At 32.6% G+C, this 21,923-nt stretch overlaps 1 protein-coding gene across 3 annotated transcripts in view; it reads right to left on the minus strand.

Annotated features, from left to right (window-relative positions):
• Window positions 1–21,923, minus strand: part of LOC105476970 (cadherin 7) — a 138,963-nt gene that overhangs the window by 58,390 nt on the left and 58,650 nt on the right. For all 3 annotated transcript variants that reach the window (XR_011616821.1, XM_071085216.1, XM_011733265.3), the window contains 3 exons: window positions 17,286–17,405; window positions 10,135–10,302; window positions 7,537–7,724 (listed from right to left, as the gene is read on the minus strand). Coding sequence is in view for 2 of the 3 variants with exons in the window: in XM_071085216.1 (XP_070941317.1) it covers window positions 7,537–7,724; window positions 10,135–10,302; window positions 17,286–17,405 (476 nt within the window). In the remaining variant the exon portion in view is untranslated. The remainder of the gene's footprint in view (window positions 1–7,536; window positions 7,725–10,134; window positions 10,303–17,285; window positions 17,406–21,923) is intronic.

Genomic DNA, 21,923 nt, shown 5'->3' on the forward strand with positions numbered 1-21,923 from the left:
ATGTAAAAAGAAATAATTCTAGGTAAAACAAAAACTATTGTATTCACTCAAATGTGATAATCTCTATGGTTACACTATGTAAATTTTCAAGTCCTATTTAACTGGTTATAAAGGGTATCACAGAAGCATTCATAAATGGTCAAGAAATAGTATTTGCATTGCTTTAACTGTTTAAGATGAAAATTTCATCATCATTTTTACCTTTAAACTATATAATTAGGTTTATTCTTATAGGAATGATTAAATCATAAAAACTCTATGTCATTATTTACAGCAATCTTTGGCCTTCCAAATTCTGCACATTTTGTCATATTAATAAATATTTTCTGTATAAGATATTGAAACAATAATAGAATAACCACCAGCATTTTTCACGTTTCTCTATTTATTCTTTTTGAAATATTTATTTTAAAAATGATTGCTTTTGTGTTTTTCTCTTCCTGCTTCTAAAATTGTTCTATGCCAAGTATAGCACATTCAAATGCTGCAAAATACAATGACAATTTTCACAAACTGGAATAAATCTCATTGTACATTATTTATGAAAAGGGTATGGACCAAAGCTTTATTATAGTATAGAATAGAGAGAAAATAGATTCAGATGATTATCAAGCATGGTCTGCAGGTAGAAAGTAATCTAATTCCAATAGAAGTTACTCTATCCAGATGGACATTGAAACTTGATTGTCCAAATGTGAAGTAATATTGAGACATTCAGAACCACCAGAACAAGCACATTTATGACTTATAACAAAAATCTTGTCAACATCTGAGCAACGTCTGGTTGTAAATGTTTTCTTATGTGGAGAAGGGACTGGGAGACCAACCAAAAAACTGTTCGTTTTGGTGGACTGCTATCTCAGTAAAATTTTTAAAATATTCTGTGGTGATAAAAGGAGGCCAAATTTATCTTTTTTTTTTTTTTTTCAGAATTTCTGGGTTTTAGTCTTCCAACTCGGATTCAAAAATCCATTCTAAATTTCACATACAATGCCACTACTTTCTGGGACAGAAAGAATACTGAACTTAGGGGACTCATATACTGTTTTGCAGATCTCTCCTGCTGTGAAAGGTCCCTGGAAAAGTTTTATCTAGGGTATACTGTAGGCTCCATGTTTATTTAAATCTGGGTAAATAGAATTGAAAATCAAAATCCTGTCTTGTTAGGGCCACAAACAGTAAACTGTTAGTTCAGACTGAGGAATCTTAAAAACAAGACTTCTTTGATTCTGGGAAAACAACTCCAAATAAACTCTAGTTACAAAATGATAAGCAAATATTTTCTTCTGAAATTGAGTATAGAGATACTGTTGGCCTTATGATGGAAAGACACCTGGAAATGGGGGTAAAGGCTGTCTTTGATGGGCCAGCAGATCACATTCTTTTAAGATGGAAGGTTTTAGGGATGTGAATGAGAGTGATGGATATTCCTTACATAGGTCCTCACAGGTTGCTCTTCCATGGTTAGAGTAAGCCCAGAAACTCACACAAATGTTCTCATGAAGTATATACAGTGAGTGTATTCATTTTTAACTTGTTTTGTAGCTCTCATTATTGAAAGTTCTCATTAATTTAACAAAATTGTGATAAATTATTTTAGAATTTCTAAGTATATAATATCATTCTATAATAATTATTTCACTGCTTGCTTTCAATTGCTGATATTATTCTGTTTCCCTTAGTATTAGGTAGATTCTTTTAAGACTAGTTGGAATAATAAAAATATATAGTTTTGAGTTTAAACAGCAATTTTTTAAAAAGATGTATTTAAAAATGAAGAAGTTAGAAGCAGGTTATGAACTAGGTGTGGGGGACATAAAAATAACTTAAGAAGTGAAGCAATGATCACTAAGTTTAGGATAATGTCAAAGGGAAAATAAACAGCCAAGAGCTATCATGACAGGAAGAGGCAAGGAAAGAAATTTAAAATAACTTCAAGGCTAAGAAAGAATAAGAAAAGACAGAAAGAAGAAGGAAAGAAGGAAAGAAAGAAAGAAAAGGAGAAAGAAAAAAGAAAGAAAGAAAGAAAGAAAGAAAAAGAAAGAAAGAAAGAAAGAAAGAAAGAAAGAAAGAAAGAAAGAAAGAAAGAAAGAAAGAAAGAAAGAAAGAAAGGAAGGAAAGAAGGAAGGAAGGAAGGAAGAGAAAGAAAAGGAGAAAGAAAAAAGAAAGAAAAGAAAGAAAGAAAAGACAAGAAAGAAAGAAAAGACAAAGAAAGAAGAGTGAGAAAGAAAAAGAAAGAAAGAAAGAGAGGAAATGTATTTATAACCAGAAAGTAATAACTTTTTAAATAAATATTGATATTCATTATAATACAGTCCTTTGAAAAGAAGCGAAAGGCTTGAAATGAATTAAAGTTATCACAGACACTTCCATGAATAAGTGTTTAAGGGAAATAAACAAATATTTTAATTTTCTACTCATATTTTATTGAGCTGCACCTAAAATACCTTACAATATGTATCATGTGTAATCCATTCTATTTGCAAAGCACTGTACCTATATGCTCCTATTTATCTACAGCAGTTTTGTGAAGGGGCATTAAGAGCCCTCTCATTTATATTACCTCCTCTGTTGCCCACATTCCCTTCCTCATTATTCTCCAGTGAAATTGCCCCAGTTCTTCTTTCTGTATTTAGCAGGTTATCTCATAAGTGAGGTCTCTGCACAGGTGGTTACCTCTGTGCCGCTTTTCCTTGTCTATCTGAGAAAAACAGTGTTATGCATCCACTATTCAACTTCTTCCTCAGGGCATGTTCAAATCCTTGAAAGCCCTGGTAGAACTGACCAGTTGGCTGACAGATGGGGCCTGAGTTCTCCTGGACACTTCTAAAAAGCCTTGGATATTTATTCAATCCTTGTGACCACAGCTAAGTCTATGAAAAAGATCACAATATTTATGGAACTGGGACATCTACATTCCATGATTAGACCAGTTCCCATGACTGAAGGGACACACACACACACACTCCCTTCCTAGAAAAAAAAAAAATACATCTTGCTGGTCCAAGCGCTATGCTTCTTCTGTTTACTGTTTAAAGAAATAACAGGAGCGGTTTTTTAGACTCAAAAGATGAGTATGGTAGGGGGCATGAAAGCAGAGCACAGGGGAGTCAGCAGGCAGGGAGAGGTTTGAAGAACTGGAAAAAACTTTACGTTGCTTTCCAGGAATTACAAGTAGTTTAGTGACTGCTCTAGATTGTTGAGTGAAACTGAGGAATAGTGATATGTATCTGGCAACCATGAGTCTGAAGCACCACAATTTTTTTTTAATTTTACCTATTTCAAATAGCAAAGTTTCAAATATCTCGTTTTAATACCCATGTATCCTATTCTGATGAGTTAATGATCATAAAAATTTTACAGACCATATTGCTTAGGTTCATGCCTTCTGTTGCTATATACATTATTTAACTTTTAGAATCTAATGGTTCTGCCTCAGAATGGTAAATATATTATCCACATTAAGATAAAACTTAAAAATCAGATCTATTTTCCTCACTAGAAAACTGAAAGCAAGTTTAAGAGATCCCAATTCTAAGCATCTAATAGTTCTTTGCAGTTCATAGAAAGCATATGAACAATGTTTGAGGATAACAGGACAAATCCTGGATTATTCTGGAACCAATTACAGGGTAAGAGGCATAGAAGCTACATACAAACTTTGAATTATATATTTCAATACATTAATAAAATAATTGCTGAGAATAAGAAAATTATGAATTAATGGTAAATTTTCATCTAAAAACCAGATGAATATACAATTGACCCCTGAAAAACATACGGGTTAGGAGAACCACCCCCGACACAGCCAAAAATCTGTGTATAACTTTGGATCGCTCAAAACTTAACTACTAACATCCTACTGTTGGCCAGAAACCTTACTGATAACACAATTAGCCTATTAACACATGAATAGACTAATATCTTCATATATTTTAGGCATTCAATACATAACTACTTTTTCTTAAAATTTTCAAGATGTCTAGGCTACATATGTCATCTGTGAGTATTTTCAAATTGTCACAAATTTCCAAAAAGATTGCAATATAGTTATTGAAAAAATATCCATATATCAGTGGACCCACTTAGTTAAAGCCCATGTTTTTTAAGGATCAACTGTATAACACTATAAGCTTAAACTGCAGTAAAACTCAAATGTATCATTTCCACTATTTTTAGTCAACTCCTACAGAAGTTATTTACTTATGTTTGTTTATTCTAATGCAGATGAGAAAGTAGGATTGTTTGGACACTGGAACATAGTAACAGACAGTAAAAAATTGTAAAATTTTAAAAAATTAGTTTGGAGGTAGAGGGAGCTTTGGAAATAAAACTTAAGCTCCTGTATACGAGTTAATTTTCCACTATCTAGTATCTACTCAGAACTACATGGAGAAGAAGGAGTGTAGGAAGAAAGTAAAAAGTAACATTTGCTAAGCCTAAAGATTTTTAGCATGAAGAAAACTGAGATTTTGTTTTCATTTATCTCCATGTTGATATTATCTGCTCTGTATAAAAGCACCATAGGTATTTTTAAAAATATTTTTACCTATTTCAAACAGCAAAATTTCAGATATCTCGTCTTAACACCCATGCATTCTATCATGATGAATTAATGAACATAAAAATTGCAGACCATACTGCTTAGGTTCATGCCATCTGTTGCTACACATTATTTTACTTTTGGAATCTAATGGTTCTGCCTCAAATGGTATATATATTCTCCACATTAAGATAAAACTTAAAAATCAGATCTACTTTGCACGTTAGAAAGCTGAAAGCAAGTTAGTGCCATCCCCTTAAGAGTAATAAACTATGACTAACTTCTTAGTCTAAATTATTGTTCATATAAACAGTGTATTTAGGCTCAAAATAATATAGAAAATCATGATAGCATTCAACATCTGAACTGTCTACTGATGTGTATAAAATCCCTGGGTAACTAAATGTTATTTTTTTGACCTTTGATAGCTACTCGGTTTGGTTCCACACTTCATAGTAATTCAGGATGAACAAGAATTGTTTCATTACATATGAAGATTTACCTTGGCTACTTATGACACAGAAGTAATATGAAATTTTTCACCACTGTTGTTTCTTAAGGTTCTCCTGTACATTCTGTGTGCTTAATTATTCCTAATCTTTGATGTTATATAAGAAAACAAAGAATTAGACAAGTATTTATGTATTAGAAGCCATTTAAGAAAATAAAATTTAATTTTAGTTGCTAACAATCACAAGTAAAAATAATGGAGTTTTGACCTCATATTCCGTGAAAAAATTGTTAAAATATTTAGCTAACTTCTCATATAATGGTTGATGAATAAATATTTAATAATAACCAATTATTGACTTTTATTAGATTCAAAGCATCACTCAGATTTTGGGCAGAAGTAACGAATCTCTAGTATCAAAACCAAAAATTCTATTAATCCAAATTTTTAAAAATTTGGAATGTTTTTAAATCATAATTTATTAAATAGAAGATTATATCTTTTTTAATACCTAAGGGAACTTCATACATGAAATTTGGGCCCACTGAATACCCTGTCTGTGACTTATTTCTACATTTGTAAAATAATTACCATCTCTAATAATAGTCAAAGTAGATTATACAGTGTTTTTAATGAGATTTAGTTCAGTTTGGCCTTTGAATAACTCTTTTATATATTTAACAACATTTCAATTATAACAATAACTAGTGAATATTACATATTATTGAAAAAGCAGTAAAGGTAAGATCTAGAAATGATACTACTAACATTTTAACATTTTTCTTGTAATCTGTTATTCTGTATAAATATACTTTTTATAAAATGTGACTTTGTAAAAGTTTGGATACTGCCTTTTTAATAATTTTTCAATAAAAATTTTCATATTCATTTGCAAAAACAACATCACCACATTACTACAATGATGGATGCAAATTTCTTAATATGATAATATCAATTATTTACCATTTCTTCAATTGTTCAATATTTTATAATGTTTCCATATTTTCAGTGTCCTAATAGCAGCTTCATGAAATTGTTGAGAAAATAAAATAAAGCCTGTAAGTTACTCAAAAAGAAAAGCCTGACAGATATTAATTGCTAGCTATAAGAATAATAATGATTGTGATGCTTTTCTATTGTTATAAGTGATAATCAAATTTATCCTTGCAATTTTTTCATGAGTTTTATGCTTTTAGATGACATAATTTTTAACCTAGGTTTTTTATGTCTCCTTTTCTAACAATTTTCTAAAATTTCCAGAAATGATATAAAATTAGAAAATAAGTTTTATATTTCCTTTACTAAATCAAATATTTTATATTGAATTTAGAATTTTCAAAGATTCGTGCTACCTTCATTATAATATATAAAATACAGGTAGTTGTTCAATAAAAAGTTTCAGTTTGCATTAAAAATTCTTGAATGTGAACAGATTGATTTCAGATGACTCTTTGAAATCTTTGAGCAGCATTGTACCTTACTGAATTCCTTTTATTTTAGACAACAAAACAAAACATTTTACCAACAGTTGGCCTACTCTAGTTATTAAAACTTTTATACACAGATTGTAACCAGCTTAGCTAAAACAGCAGCTGTCCACTGGAAATAATTGCAGAAATGTATTTCTCATTGGTCTGAAATCAAACATATGTTTTCCTATAACAACTAAAATATAACTTTATTTATTGATATGTGCTAATTATTGAAAAGCATTAATTACAAAGTTATACACTGGATTTTCATACTGACAAAAAATTCATATCTTAGGGATCAATATATTGATATATTTTTAATGTTTCAAATAGTTGATAAACTAAGACTACATTTTGAAATAACAGCTTTTGAGTTATTATTTTTGATTAAATACTTGTAAAAAGTCATGTCTCTATATTGAAAAGAGAAGAGTCCATTTTCTCCTATAACTGTGTTGAGAACTAATTTAAATATATTATGGAAAATAATCTTTAGTTTAGGCTGTACTGACTTTCCATCTCTTTCACACTCTCTAGAAATTACGATAGGTTTTACAACTTTTCATGCTCTTCTTGTATGAAATATTCAAGTCTTCCAATTACTATAAATTTTAAATGGCAATAATTGTTAATGTAGCAAGTCTTCAACATTTTGGTTTCTACTTGAAATTATATTATTTTCATTCATGGAGAAAATAATAGCATATGTTGTTTGCATACATGGGTTTTGGTTGATTTTAGGGTTTCATTAGTGGAACAGTCAGGGCAGAAACATATTCATCTCTCCAAATAGGTCTTTAAAACAGCACATTGCCAGTCTGCTTTATTTTTATAGTGCTATAGATAACGGCTGTGAGTTTCTTAAAGAATAGAATTGATGGGTGTTATTACAAATGCAACTCAAGGTTCCCTAAGAGTCTGACACCTAAAAATAAATGCATAGCTTATCTTACTAAAATTAAAATAGTAATGATCCCATATGGCCATTCGTTTTGTCTAGTGCATTCTCCCATCAAACAGATAGGACTTCTCAGTAATCTGTGGTAAGAGATAAATAAAGAAAACATTACCTTCTGTATAGTAATGATTCCTTCCTGTGTTTCTTTGTCAACAGAAATCTTAAAAATGCCCAATCCATCACCATCCACAATTCTGTACTCCATTTCAGCATTAGCTCCAATATCTGCATCGGCAGCTTTAATTCTGGCCACAACTGAGGCTACAGGTAATGACTCTGGGACGTTATATTGATAAGATCCTGTGAAATTCAAAACAAGAAATGAACACATTATACCAAGACAACTAATAAAAACTTAACTATTGGGTTATTTTGACCTCATCTTAGCGTAACTTCTTTTTATTTTTTGATAAAAAATATGCTAAGATAATGGAAAACAAAAGATGTTTCATATAGCCTTAAGAGATTTGACGGGAATGATTAGTTAATAATCATTGTGATAGCAGAAATAGATGGTGAGGAAAAGCAAGAGAAGAATCTCTAATTCCTGTATTTCTGGTGGTGAGAAATATCCTACACTGAAAAATAAAAATAAATTTAAAGTAATTATAATTGATATATAATTATTAAATGTAATTCAATATAATAATTACAATAATGTATAAAACACTAGGAAATAAAAATAGAATAGATTGGGCTTCTAATGGGCAAATACAAGCCTAAATCGTTTTCATAACTTAATGTTGGAATTTTCTTAGCATCTTTTACCAAGAGAGTTTCAGAAAACTGGGTAAGAAAACTGGATAAGAAAGGATAAGAATGATTTGTGTGGGTCGTACATAGAATTGATTTGGGCCACAATGGTCCAGGAGCCTAGGCAGTATTAGTCGAACCGAAAAAAAAAAAAAAGCCAGTAAAAGAGAAAAAAATAATTTTAAAAAATTTTTGTTTAAATTTTGTCATAACTCCTCATCGCCATCCCTCAAACTAAAGAAAAAGTTTGGGGGCAGATGAAGAAATACATGAACCACATCACTGAGAAATGAGGAAACACCTCAGCACACTATATTCGTTCACTATTTTTTCTCTAATCATTTACTTTTTCCTGCCTCCTCCATCTTTTTCCGTTTCCTTTGGTTGTTAAATTTTGTTGCATTTGTCCTGTCTTGGAAAGGGAGAAGAAAGGATTCTCTCTGAGAAGAACATAGAAAGGAAAATGTGTCTATATGATGGAAATATGTATTAGACTGAGACTTGTTTGCAATTTTCTAGATTTTGTGAATAGTTACTGTTTGTTTTTAAAATGATTATAATATATGCTATGACTTCTGAGTGACCCCTTTTACACATCTCAAAGTGTCCTTCGTAAAATTCAAAAATGTCAAGGTGAAACTAGTGATTCAATGGTAGAGAAAAATCCCAGCAAAAATGAATAACAATGATATATCCTTGGCTTTTTTCACTTCAGTAAGTTTGAGGGGAACCTATAATGGCCTAGAAAACCTATATCTTACTAAAATTCTACATAATTTTATCAATCTAGGCTTAAACAAAAGGAAAGCAGTTCATTTCATTATAAGCCCAAGATAACTGCATTATTTGCTTTTATAATTCTAAAAGTCCCTCCTTCTCCATGACAAGCCATCAAGATCACAATTAAGAATAGGCTTATTTAAAGAAAATAATGCTAAACTTGGGGTCACTTTTTTATATTACCAGGAGATATCGTTTCTCATATAATATAAATATTAAAACTATATAAGACAAAGATGAAAATTTTAAAGAGGCCGTCATTGAAGGAAAAAACAGTGACACTCGTATTTGCTCAGAAAGCTTCCTTTTTTGATACAATTCACTTCTAAATTCTGTTGGTAGGGAATTTAGTTCCCATTTGTACTGGAAAAGCATTTTAGAGACATTGTACAGACATTGTAGTCTGTACAATCTCTTTATTTTCTTGAGCATTCTAAAGAAATAACACAGTTAGGGAAAAAAGGGAACTAAAAAGAGAGTGAGGTGAAACGTTTTTTCAAACAGCACACCTCTACCTAGAGAATTTTTTTTTCTTTTTTCTTGGTTAAGTCAAAAGCCCCTTTGGTCAAATAAGTGGAATTGAGGGCATTTGGTTTTTTAGTTCTTTAGATTGGTTTTTAAAACACTGAATGTTTGCACAAGAAAGATGTGGGGGAACTACTAATGGAATGTTCAGTGTGTACAAACTGGCTTTAAAAAGTGTGAAATGAAAAAATGGAAATGTTTATTAGTCTTTTTTAATTTTCAAAAATAAATCAATATTTTAGTGCATAGAAAGAATAAAATGTATTTGAATATTTTTAATGGGCAACAACTTTATAATTTACAAAATATAAAAAGTAATTCTTAGAAAAAACACTAATACATAAACACAATTAGTAATTGTCTAGTATTGAAAATGTGAATGAAAGAAAAATCTTACTATATTTAAGACATGGTAGTCAAAATTTGCATTACTTAGAAGTAATGCAAATATATGATGGCTTCTATTTCTTCTCAATACCCTTATAATCCATATTGCTGAATCAAAATTATGTTTCTAATGAAATGTAAATTTGGAAGAATGAAGTAAGATAATTATTTGCTTTAGAAATATTTGAAAAAAGTCATTTTAAAGACGTATTTTATACCGTCAGGAAAAGTTATTACACTTGTATCACTTAAGAAAACAACTTACTTCGAGGAAAGCGAGGTGGGTTATCGTTGACATCCGTTAGCGTCACAGTGACTGATGTAGTTCCTGACAGTCCTCCATTTTGACCAACCATATCCTTTGCCTGAATAACAAGCAAATACTGGTCTTTAGCCTCTCTATCCATGTTTGGAAGGGCAGTCTTGATGACTCCTGTAAAATTTCAAATCCCAGTAAAACCCATCATGAATCACTGCATTTATACTAACAAAGAATACTGATACAAGTAGTAAGTCGCTCTTGAGTTGTTGCCTTTTGTTGTTTCGTTTGTTTAAGTAATTTTACTGTTTATTAAAGACCAAAGGAATATGATAGTTTTACACAATGTTACAAAACAGAGAAAACATTATTAACGTGGTTTTCTCAATACTGAATAAAGAGGATTATCTTTAGGTTTCAGGGAAAAGTGGTTAAGAAAATAACAATTTATAAATAAATAAAATGGCCTTTTACCTAAAATAATGGACAATCACCTGTACAAGTACACAGCAATGAACTCGTCCTTTTCTTCCATCTCAACAACTTATAAAAATGCATAACCACTTATTATCAGTTTTCAAGTTAAATAATATTCTTACTATCCTTAGCAACAAAACTTTTGTTTAAATCTGAGCACACTAGCTCTCAAACACAAACATACACATACATCAGCAACAGATCTGTATTTTAAGCATTCAAATTACACTTATTTGAGAAGTCCAGGTTGCTTATTTATTTTTTGACATTACTCATTTATTCTCATACACGAACTGTAGTTGGATGCTATTGTCACGGTAATCCAGGCTCACTTTACGTAACACTTTCAATGAATCCTTATGTGTGTCTATATATTTTATAATTGATCTTTGAAATATTATAATAAAAATGAAAAAAAAATCATATACAAATTAGGTCCAGGTGAAGTATCTAATACATATTCTTCTTAGAGCCATAATGATTTTGTGGATTTTTCATGTTTGTTCTTCAATACTTCTGTTAACTCTAATTTATAACAAAGCAAATATTGACTTCCCTAATACTGTCACCAAACATAAACAATCTTTGTGTGAGAGTTCTGGGACATATCTCCACCTTTTCTTTTCTGTTTTTTTTGTTTGTTTGTTTGTTATTTTTATTTTTTTTTTTTGCTGTTAATCATCTTTATTTCTGTAACCCTTTTTTTAAAAATTGAGCATTACTTATTTTGAACATGACAACACATATTTCATTTATATGAAAAATATTAATAAAATGAGTTATTTTTAGAAAGGAAGTCCCACTTACTTTTATGTTTTTTTAAAAAATTTGATTCATCTCTCATTTTTCCTTCTAATATCAATATGTGTGTTATCGTCTGTGCATATTTATTGTGATGGAGAGAAGTCTATAACCCCTCAACTAATCAGTAAGGGAAACACTGCAGCCTCATCCTCTCAAGGGTTTGCTTAGCGGAATTATTTTTGAAAAGAAATATAGCATCGTTAAGATAGAAGTCTGGTAGTCAACGTTTCTTACTTATTTTTCACACATCTAATTGTCTCTTTATAAGTGAGCCTATAAATAACACCTTTCCAAGGCAGAAATCATCACAAAGTTTGCAAATCAATGCAGGTAGGAAAGGTAATTTCCAAATGCCTCAACTATTGAACATATTTTTGACAAGAATAACATAATTGGGAAAAGTTGATCTGAAATAAGAACACCCACTACTAATAGATTTCTACTTGTAAGGCATTTGCTCGCTTTTACTTTTAAGTAAAAACTGTCTAAATTTGGAAAAGCATTCTCATACATTGGATTTCATTTGTGTTTTGTCATGTATTATATAATTGTATATATAAATACACGCTCAGACAGAAAATTGTTAATATCATATTACTGAACTAGTAAAGTCTAGTCTTGACCAACTGGATACCTCTAACTCTGTGAGATTTTCATGCTTAATAATAATCAATAATTTTAAGTCACATAGGCTTAGCAAAAAATAAAAAAAAAAGGAATTCTATCTGTGGGCTCTTTGGAAAAGACATTGGCTCATATTTTAGGCTTTGTGAATAATAATTTTTCTATAACTACATCATCTGATACCATAACTCAGAACTTTTCATTTATTTATAATCCATGTTCACAAAAAGCATTGTGCATGTGAAACATAAACTTATATTGCTATTGTTCAAAGTTGTTTTTAAGTATAGGAAAGAAATCTGATGATCCAATATCCTATCAGCCCCAGATGATTTTTTTAATGCATATTCAGCTACTATTGAATCTTTTTAAAAATTTGGTATATGTACCTCATGTAACAGATGATAGCCATTTCTGAAATCTTCCGCACTTTAGGGAAGGAATGGAACACGGGTTCTGCATACTCAGGCTTCAAATTACCCTCATCAGGAGTCTAGACAACTGCATGAACCCAAGGATTAATAACCAGGGGCTGGGGAGGTTCACACTGTGAGGGCTCAACCCTTTAGGTTTGTTCTCACTAAAACTAAATAAACGTTTTTGGATATCACTTTGACTGGACTACCATTCCAAGGGGAATCTCAATATTGCAAAACCGGCTTCCTCGGGGATCTTGTTAACTGAGGAAGTACCTTCTCACAGCAACCAGGATCTGGGTCATCTGCACTTCCAACTCCCAAAGCACTTCATGCCTCCTTCTCTCTCCATTACAGCCTTTATTGTCTGTAGCTATTCCAAGAATTCTAAAACCATACAATTAGACTTTAAAGAAACTGGTTTCCTTATGGTTTTTATGTACTTAATAATATACATCAAGAGGTAAGTGATACCAAACAGTCAAGCCCCCAAATTGGGACTTAGCTCAGGAGGTTCTTGGCTTTGCCCAAGAAAGAATTCAAGGGTAATCCAGTGGGTTTTGGATAGCAACTTTTATTAAATGGTACTGCTGTTTGTGGAGCAGTGCTAACTCACAGTCAATGTGCCCAAACTCTGCAATCTATGGTCTCTTGGCAAAGTTATTTATACTTATGTAAACCCAATTTCAATTACATGCAAATTAAGGAGTGGGTGAATGCAAATTGAGGGGTAGATTATTTAGAAATTTCTAGGAAAGAGGGTAGTAACTTCCAGGTCATTGCAACAGAGACGGGTGGTAACTTTCAAGTTGTTGCCATAGTATTTATAAACTGTCATGGCACTGGTGGGAGTGTCTTATGCCAATGAGCAATGAGTGCAGCTAGGACTGCTTGTGTTGACATCTGCTGGTTCCTGCCAGTTTCTTCACTTTATCATGTCTGAACCAGATCCTGTTTTGGTCAACAAGGTTGTGACCAGAAAATAAGTCCTGCTGGTCTCCTACCTCATAAGGACCATGAATGAACTAAAGCCATTTGGTATGGCCACCACCAAAATGGAGCCGCCAGTGAAGGCAGCACCATTGAGATATGGACAGGAGAATGACGCAACAGCAAAAAAATCATTTCAAATACATGTAGTTTGGCTGTTTGCTTTGCTTTTGTTCTAACAGAACTAATTGAATATCATGTTAGCTCTCTTGGTAACTCCTTTAAAGATAATTATTTTTGTGTGATTATTACCTAGTGAATGAGAATAATAGATATAACTGGTAATGAACTGAATATGTATTTATGTAATCAGTTTCTGTCAATATGTATTCTTAGTATTTAAAATATCTCAGTGATGCTTGTGACTAATATTAACTTATTCTGTTTTACATTATATCAATGAGTGCTATGTTACATGATGTTTAGAAATATAGTACATATTCAGGAAAAAAAAATCCAATACGATGTTTTGCTAATGAAGACACAATTGAATATTTTAATGCAATGTGATCAGCTGTTATGCTATCTCCCCCATGCACATTCTGACTGGATAACAATGATCACTTCTGTAAATTTATTCTGAGTCCTAACTGCCACCTTCTTTCCCTTGGACAGCTCCTGTTGGAGCAATTCACCAATTATAATAAACTCAACTCATTCTGTAACATATTAAAAATTAAAAAAGAAAAAACTCGAAACCTTGTAGCATACAAAGTTAACTAAAAGTAAATTAGAAATAAAATGGAGAATGGGATGTATAAACATCCTTAAGTATGTGCATCTTTGAGACTTGAATTGCATTGTGAAGATAAATGTACCACTTTATATTTTAAAAATATTATGAGTGCAATACATTGTGTAGTCTTGTGTTACATATTTGTAGAATTACAGAGACGAATACAGATTGGGGTCAAGCAACACTCTTTCTTGCAAATGTAGACACTGAGGCAAGAAGAAACAGATCCTGAACAAAGCAGTTTCAAGTCAAAAAAAAATATTCATGATGCTTGAAAGTTAAATTTCAAAGGAACTTAGAAACTGAAATGAGCACAAATGTTTCAGGCTTGCTTTCTATTTTTAAAAATATCCTTTGATGATAATCGTTTAAATACTGGAATACAAATTATAAATGAATTTCATATAATAGGCAATAAAATCAAGTATGGCACTTTTATTACAGACATTTATCAGTAAATCAAATATGAAAGAAATGCACAGCCCTGGCTATGCAGAAACTATATTACTGATTAGCTGAGAAAACTCTTGGGAGGAGGAACCTATTTATAAAACAAAATCACAAAAGTTTTTGGATGCTCATTTGGTTTTACACTTAAGATAAAAATCTGCTAATGAGTTTCTATTTCTTTCTAAATTTTGTGCCTAAGCTCTGTATTATTTGACTTGTTTCTCTGTAGTGTAGATACGAAAGAGCTATAAAAAGATGGAGAAGAGCCAACAACAGTGAAGTAGTAAAGTTGGAAGCTTCTGGAACATCAAAGAATTCCAGTGCTGGCAGAAAATGAAGAGTCATTGAGGAAAGGACTCTTTTTGCAACCTGTGGGGGATGTTCTCAGCAAGCTTTCAAAAGAGACAGCACTCTTGCATAGAATGAGAACCGGGAGTGTGTGAAGGGTGTAGTTGGAAGGGGTCACTTGTTATGGCAATACCCTTTACATAAAATTATGATGTAATAGGTATGCATGCAACACATAATGCAGTCACCACGTAATCATACTTCTTATGTCTAAAAAAGGAAGTCCTAAATGACAAATGATGTTTAACACTCAATTCATTTTCCACGGCTTGCTTCATCGTCAGGTGAGCTGTACCATCATTCTTACCCTGTACTTAGTTTAAAGCTCTGCTGCTGATGTCTTCAAATCCTTAATCATTTAAGAATAAAGGACCTGAATGTTCATTTTAAGTTACGAATTAGGTAGCCAGTCCTCCCACATTTTTCCTGTCAAAATTTTACTTTCTGACCCAAAAACCCTCAGATTTGAAGGAGAAATAATGTTATTTCTCACATATAAATGAATCAGACAGACATCAGGAAAGGAAGACTAACAAGACTAAGTGAACCTTGATTTACAATTCCCCATGCCCTTTAGGTCTGAAAACTTTCCATTTCTGTCAGAAAAACATGTAATTTATTTTTTCTCACAAGAAATGTACTCTACGTATTATAAATTAGCAGAGAGGACAAAGATGCATTAATGACCATGTAAAAAGAAGTTCCAGTGATTACCATAGTTACAGTATTAAAAAAAACTAAACTAAACTTTCCTCTTCTCTTGAAACACACAATCCCTTCAACTCTGAAATTAAAATCAGGTTTGAAGTATTAATAATGTAATCCTATGACATATACCATTGTCTAGTTGATCAACCGGTAAGGCTTTATCTCCATAGTGTTACATGGAAATCCTGTTATTCTGCTGCAAAGCCAAAATCACAAGCCAATCATTAGTAGCAGCAAAATATTTAATCCCTGAACTTAATACATGCTATTTTTGGACAAGTTATATAAGGCAGGAGTGTATGATTGTGAGCAAATTGTCAGGAACTTGTCAATGTCTTTTTAGGTTGTCAAGAGTAGGCATAGAAGGGAAGAGGTGGGTGTTTGAATTTAGGTTTCTCAGATCTATCATCCAGTCAAACAGAAGCACGCTTTCCACATTCACAGGATTCATATCATAAATCAAATACTTTCATTTACTTCTCCTTTAATACTTGCTTAATCATGACTGTTTCTTCCTTATTAGACTTTCCATGTGGTTTCCAAGCCCCATCTCTACACTGGTATAAAATATGCATTCCATCTCTATGAAAGCTCTAATGAATGAGCTAAGATTGAATTTACTTCTCTGTTCACGCACATTACAATGGTCATTCCCAAAAGGTGTTCATGAGAATAAATTAATACTGCTCTTTTTGTAAATATGAAAAACAGGATCAATGGCATTAAAATATTCATTTAGGATTACAGGTACTGATGAATATTCATAATCATAAATTTATATATTTGAATAATTCTAACTCCATGATAAAGGCAAAATTATTTTTAAAAAGAGAAAACGTGGATTTTCACAGGGATTAAAAAAAATCAGTGTTATTCACACCCGCCTGTGTGAATCAGTAATATTCACACCCACCTGCCCTTCCCTACACACACAGGACCAGAAAAACTGAATACATTAAAATATCAATTAATAACCAAGATAGCAATGTCCCATGGTATAGTCTTAATGTAAACGGTTTCAGCTTAAAAGTAAAACAGAACAAACCAACTACATATTCTATCCATACCACTTTTCAACCCAGTACAAATTGCTCCCCAAAATTAAAAAATATATATATTTAGTTTTGTTTTTGATTTGGCAGATCATCACCCTAACTGTTATGTTTAAACTTATTTCCCTGAGAAAAATAACATCTGGAAGAATAAACTGAAACTACTACCTATTATATTACATGGCAGAGAGGTTTCTGAGATGTAAAGATTACCATGTATAATTTCCTGTGTGAATGAAAACACAAAACAAAACACAAGTAAAACTCTGAGATAAAGTATCAAAATTTTCTTAAGCATTCAGGAGATAGAAACTGAAATACTTTTGAATATAGAGCATTATTTTTAATTTTGTTAAGATACTGATGACTAAAATAAAATATTTTAAATGGTGATAAATCCTCAATAATATGATGCTTACCAAAGTAGACATATTGGGAGAAGTAGAATAAAATAGTATGTTATTAGTGTCAACTATATTTAGAAATAATCATATTAATTGTAAGAAACAAACAACTTAGGACTTTACAAGAATGTCACATTTCAGTTTTTACCTGTCTTTGGCTCCACTGAGAAGTATGGCTGTCCTTGCAGAATACTGTAGACCACTCTGGCACTGTTGCCATACGTAGGATCATCAGCATCTGTCGCTGTCACTTGTACCACTGAGGTCCCTAGATGCCAATCCCAAAACCACTGAATTAAAAACTTCCAAATACCACAAAACAAAATAACTTACAAAATGTTACTGATTCCACATTAAGCTTATTTGAAATTTTTCATTTATCATTTTCAAGGCACATAAAAAAACTGATACAGTATTATTTTAAAATAAACCAGCTCCAAAGAGATGATAGATATTAACAAAACCCTTGAAATATTTAAGGGATAAGAAAATATCCTGGCAAAAAAAAAAAAAAAAATACCATCGATGATGCACATTAGGCTGGGATATACTCCGAACCGGATGGGACTGAAACTTTAGGTGTCTCATCCATTGGGTTGAGGTAATATATTTTCATCAAGAGCAGCTTCTATAAGACTCAATCACTGTCTAGAAAACAGCATGATAACAGCATCTTGGACACTTGAATCATTGCAGGTACAAAAATGTCATGGTTAAGATGATCCAGATAAGGCCGGGCGCGGTGGCTCACGCCTGTAATCCCAGCACTTTGGGAGGCCGAGGCGGGCGGATCACAAGGTCAGGAGATCGAGACCATGGTGAAACCCCGTCTCTACTAAAAATAGAAAAAATTAGCCGGGCGCAGTGGCAGGCGCCTGTAGTCCCAGCTACTCGGGAGGCTGAGGCAGGAGAATGGCGTGAACCCGGGAGTCGGAGCTTGCAGTGAGCCGAGATTGCGCCACTGCACTCCAGCCTGGGCGACAGAGCGAGACTCCTCTCAAAAAAAAAAAAAAAAAAAAAAAAAAGATGATCCAGATAGAAACCAAAATGTCATTAACTGACAAAGAATATTTGATGCATCTAACTGGATATTAGGTGGCTACCCTATCTCCTTGGGATTTTTTAAAATTTTCTCTGCCAATTGATTTAAAAACAAAACAGGAAATGAAAAATTTAAACCAAACCTCTTGTAAAAGAGGAAAGCCATGGCAACTTTAAAAATTGCATAGATAGTTTTTTGGTTGTTACATATGATGCACAACATATGATGTTACATATGAAATGTTGTATTCTTTCTTCATTTACTATGTATTCACACATTCAATATGGAAAGCATTTCTTCTGATCTGTTATTTTTTTCCATTTGGAATGTAATCTTTAAAATATCAGAAAGACTCATGTTTGCTTATTTTATATATTTAGTTATATACTATTATTTAGTAAATATCCTGTCTTTTAAATATGGAACAGGTCCCTTTCTTCATGTATTCTTTAAGGTCCTAGTTTGTTTCAAATAATTTCCTGAATATGACATTTTAAAGCTAACATATTTTCAGATTGATTTCTATGTAAATATCTCTTTCAAAATGCCTTAAGCAAGTCATTAATGTCCACTTTGCTATAAATCCACTTTATTTTCTATATATATTTCATTGCCAATTCCATTTTCTTTAAAATTATGTGGAAATTATGAAATTTAAGTGTACAGTACTATTCTTTAAACCATAAAGTTTTTATTTATTTTATTTTATATTTTGAGACGGAGTTTCACTCTTCTGCCCAGGTTGGAGTGCAATGGCACAGTCTCGGCTCACCGTAACCTCTGCCTCCCGGGTTCAAGAGATTCTGCTGCTTCAGCCTCCTGAGTAGCTGGGATTACAGGCATATGCCACCATGCCCAGCTAATTTTGTATTTTTAATAGAGACGGGGTTTCTCCATGTTGGTCAGGCTGGTCTCGAACTCCCGACTTCAGGTTATCCGCCTGCCTCAGCCTCCCAAAGTGCTGGGATTCCAGGTGTGAGCCACCACACCCAGCCTGAAGTTTTTTATTTTATGGACTTAGATGATTGTGCCCTGCAGATGTCTGGTGGGGCCAAGATGGTAAATAATGAGTATTTTAAAATCTTTTTTAAGAATTAAATTTTGAATATTTTAAATGTTATAATAAATTACATTGATGTTCTCTCTTTCCTCTATATGTATCAGCTTTACAATATTTATTTTGGTAATATGCCTAAGTATGATTTTGCTACTTCATTTTAAAAGAAAGAAAACAATTTTAAACCAAATAATAAAAACTAAACTTCAGTAAGTTTGGCTGTGAACAATAATACTTTTTTTTTCTGAAAAGTTCATTATCTCATTTAACACATATAGACACACAAACCAGATAACAAACACACATATTCACAAATAAATTTAAACTTTCCATGCCTGTCTATGTTCTTCTGGCAATAAACAAAATATCCTAAAGGCTTACTAGTGTGTTTAAAATTTTAGGATTAGTTAACATCTAATAAAAAAAGATCCCTGGATATTAAACACTGAAAACCTGCATGGCCTATATCATACTATTTGATGGTTATTATACTTGGTTAGACTTAAGCACTTTGATTAACTGTAGTGTTTGATAAACTGTAAGTCCATACAACATATGTTATGTAGTTTAGGTATTCCATGTTCTATGTCCCAATTTTTATATAAACTTAATTGTCTGAATCGGTGTCAGATAAACTCTGAAGACATCTGAAAATAATTTTCTAAGAAAGTTCTGAACCCATTTGAATCAGCCAAGTAAATAACTTAAATATAAGTTATTTAAACACTGTGATATGGGCCAGGTGCAGTGGCTCACGCCTGTAATCCCAGCACTTTGGGAGACTGAGTCAGGCAGATCATGAGGTCAAGAGATCAAGATCATCCTGGCCAACATGGTGAAACCCCATTTCTACTAAAAATACAAAAATTAGCTGGGCATGGTGGTGCACACCTGTAGTCCCAGCTACTTAGGAGGCAACAGAATCTCTTGAACCTGGGAGGCGGAAGTTGCAGTGAGTCGAGATCATGCCACTGCATTCCAGTCTGTAAACATAGTGAGACTCTGTCTCAAAAAAAAAAGAAAAAGAAAAGAAAAAAAAAAGAAAAGAAAAGAAAAAAAAGGTATTGTGACATGAAATAGCATGACTATTAATGACTATTATGCACACTTAAATAACATAAGTTATTTGACTTATAACATACATTAAGTATGCATAATAGTCATGCTGTTTCATGTCAGAGTACCATTAAAATCAAAACGACAGTGCACTATCAGATTTTTCTTTTCTTTTTTTTTTTTTGAGATGGAGTCTTGCTCTGCCTCCCAGGCAGGAGTGCAGTGGCGAGATCTCAGCTCACTGAAATCACTGCTTCCCGGGTTCACACCATTCTCCTGCCTCAGCCTCCCGAGTAGCTGGGACTACAGGTGCCCGCCACCACGTCCAGCTAATTTTTTGTATTTTTAGTAGAGACGCGGTTTCACTGTGTTAGCCAGGATGGTCTCGATCCCCTGACCTCGTGATCTGCCCGTCTCTGCCTCCCAAAGTGCTGGGATTACAGGCATGAGCCACCATGCCCGGCCACTATTAGCTTCTAAAACAAAAAGTTCACATATACCTATATAAAATTTGCATATCTATATTCTATGTGGGAAAGGAAAACACTGGCAAGCCAATGAAGAACAACCAAAATGTCCATGAGAACTAGGAGTATGAAGTTGAATTAAATTGCTCAAACACATCTCAAAAACTCCTGATTTACCAAACATTACTAATTTGGGGAGGAAGATGTGCCCTTTCTTTTTTCTATAACCTCCAAAATCTTGTAACAGTTACTGTTGCTGCTGCTCTTATTGGTAAGCAGGAATAGCAGAAAGCACTTGGAAGGTGTGCATGGTAGTGAGGAAGAGTGAACACACCTGTTTGGTCACAGAAATGCTAGCAGTGCTTACATATGTGCTAATTATAGTAAGATCATACCACTGTGGTTCAAATTCTTCCTGGCCACAAGCATTGATTCTTCTGTCTCCTTATCATTTGGCATTTGTCTAACAGCTAGAGGCAGGGTGGTGCCCCAAATAATTTCCCCTCTCTCTTCTAATAGGAACAGAAATTTAGGGCCACTAGACTGCGATCCCTTTAAGAGCACACATTATACACATCTTTGCAACCCCACTCCTCAGGGTCGTAAGTATGTTGATTGTATGATTGGATGAATGAAATGACCTTTTTTAAAAAAAAAATCACATTGGTTAAAATGCCCATGTGTTAAAATACAAGTTCCATTATTATTTTAAATAAACTTCCTATTTCAATATTAAAAACAGCAGGAAATTAATATATAAATCAACTCATCTCTCACCCAGTCTCATAACTTTTTATTTTTATTTTTGTAAGATTGCCTACGCTTAAATTACATACTGGCTGTAAACTATTCCAAAAGTACTTGAATAAATGAAATTTAAAAGAGAATTTCTATTATTCTATATAAATAAAGTACACACTAGAAGTACTTTACTTGCTATCTTTCTAGTAATGGTGCAATGACAAAAGGCCTTTGAACAAAAAAGCCTTCATTTTTTTAAATATATATCTCCAAATGGGTACCTCCTTACCATTGCTATAAATTCACTATAAATTTTCATTCATTTAAGTTTTTGGATAATTTTTTTTAAATTAATGGTGGCATGGACACATGGCAGGGAACACCACACACTGGGGCCTGTTGAAGGGTTGGTGGAGGAGGGAG

The sequence above is a fragment of the Macaca nemestrina genome, chromosome 19 (genome assembly GCF_043159975.1).
Source record: "Macaca nemestrina isolate mMacNem1 chromosome 19, mMacNem.hap1, whole genome shotgun sequence".
Lineage (NCBI taxonomy): Eukaryota > Metazoa > Chordata > Mammalia > Primates > Cercopithecidae > Macaca > Macaca nemestrina.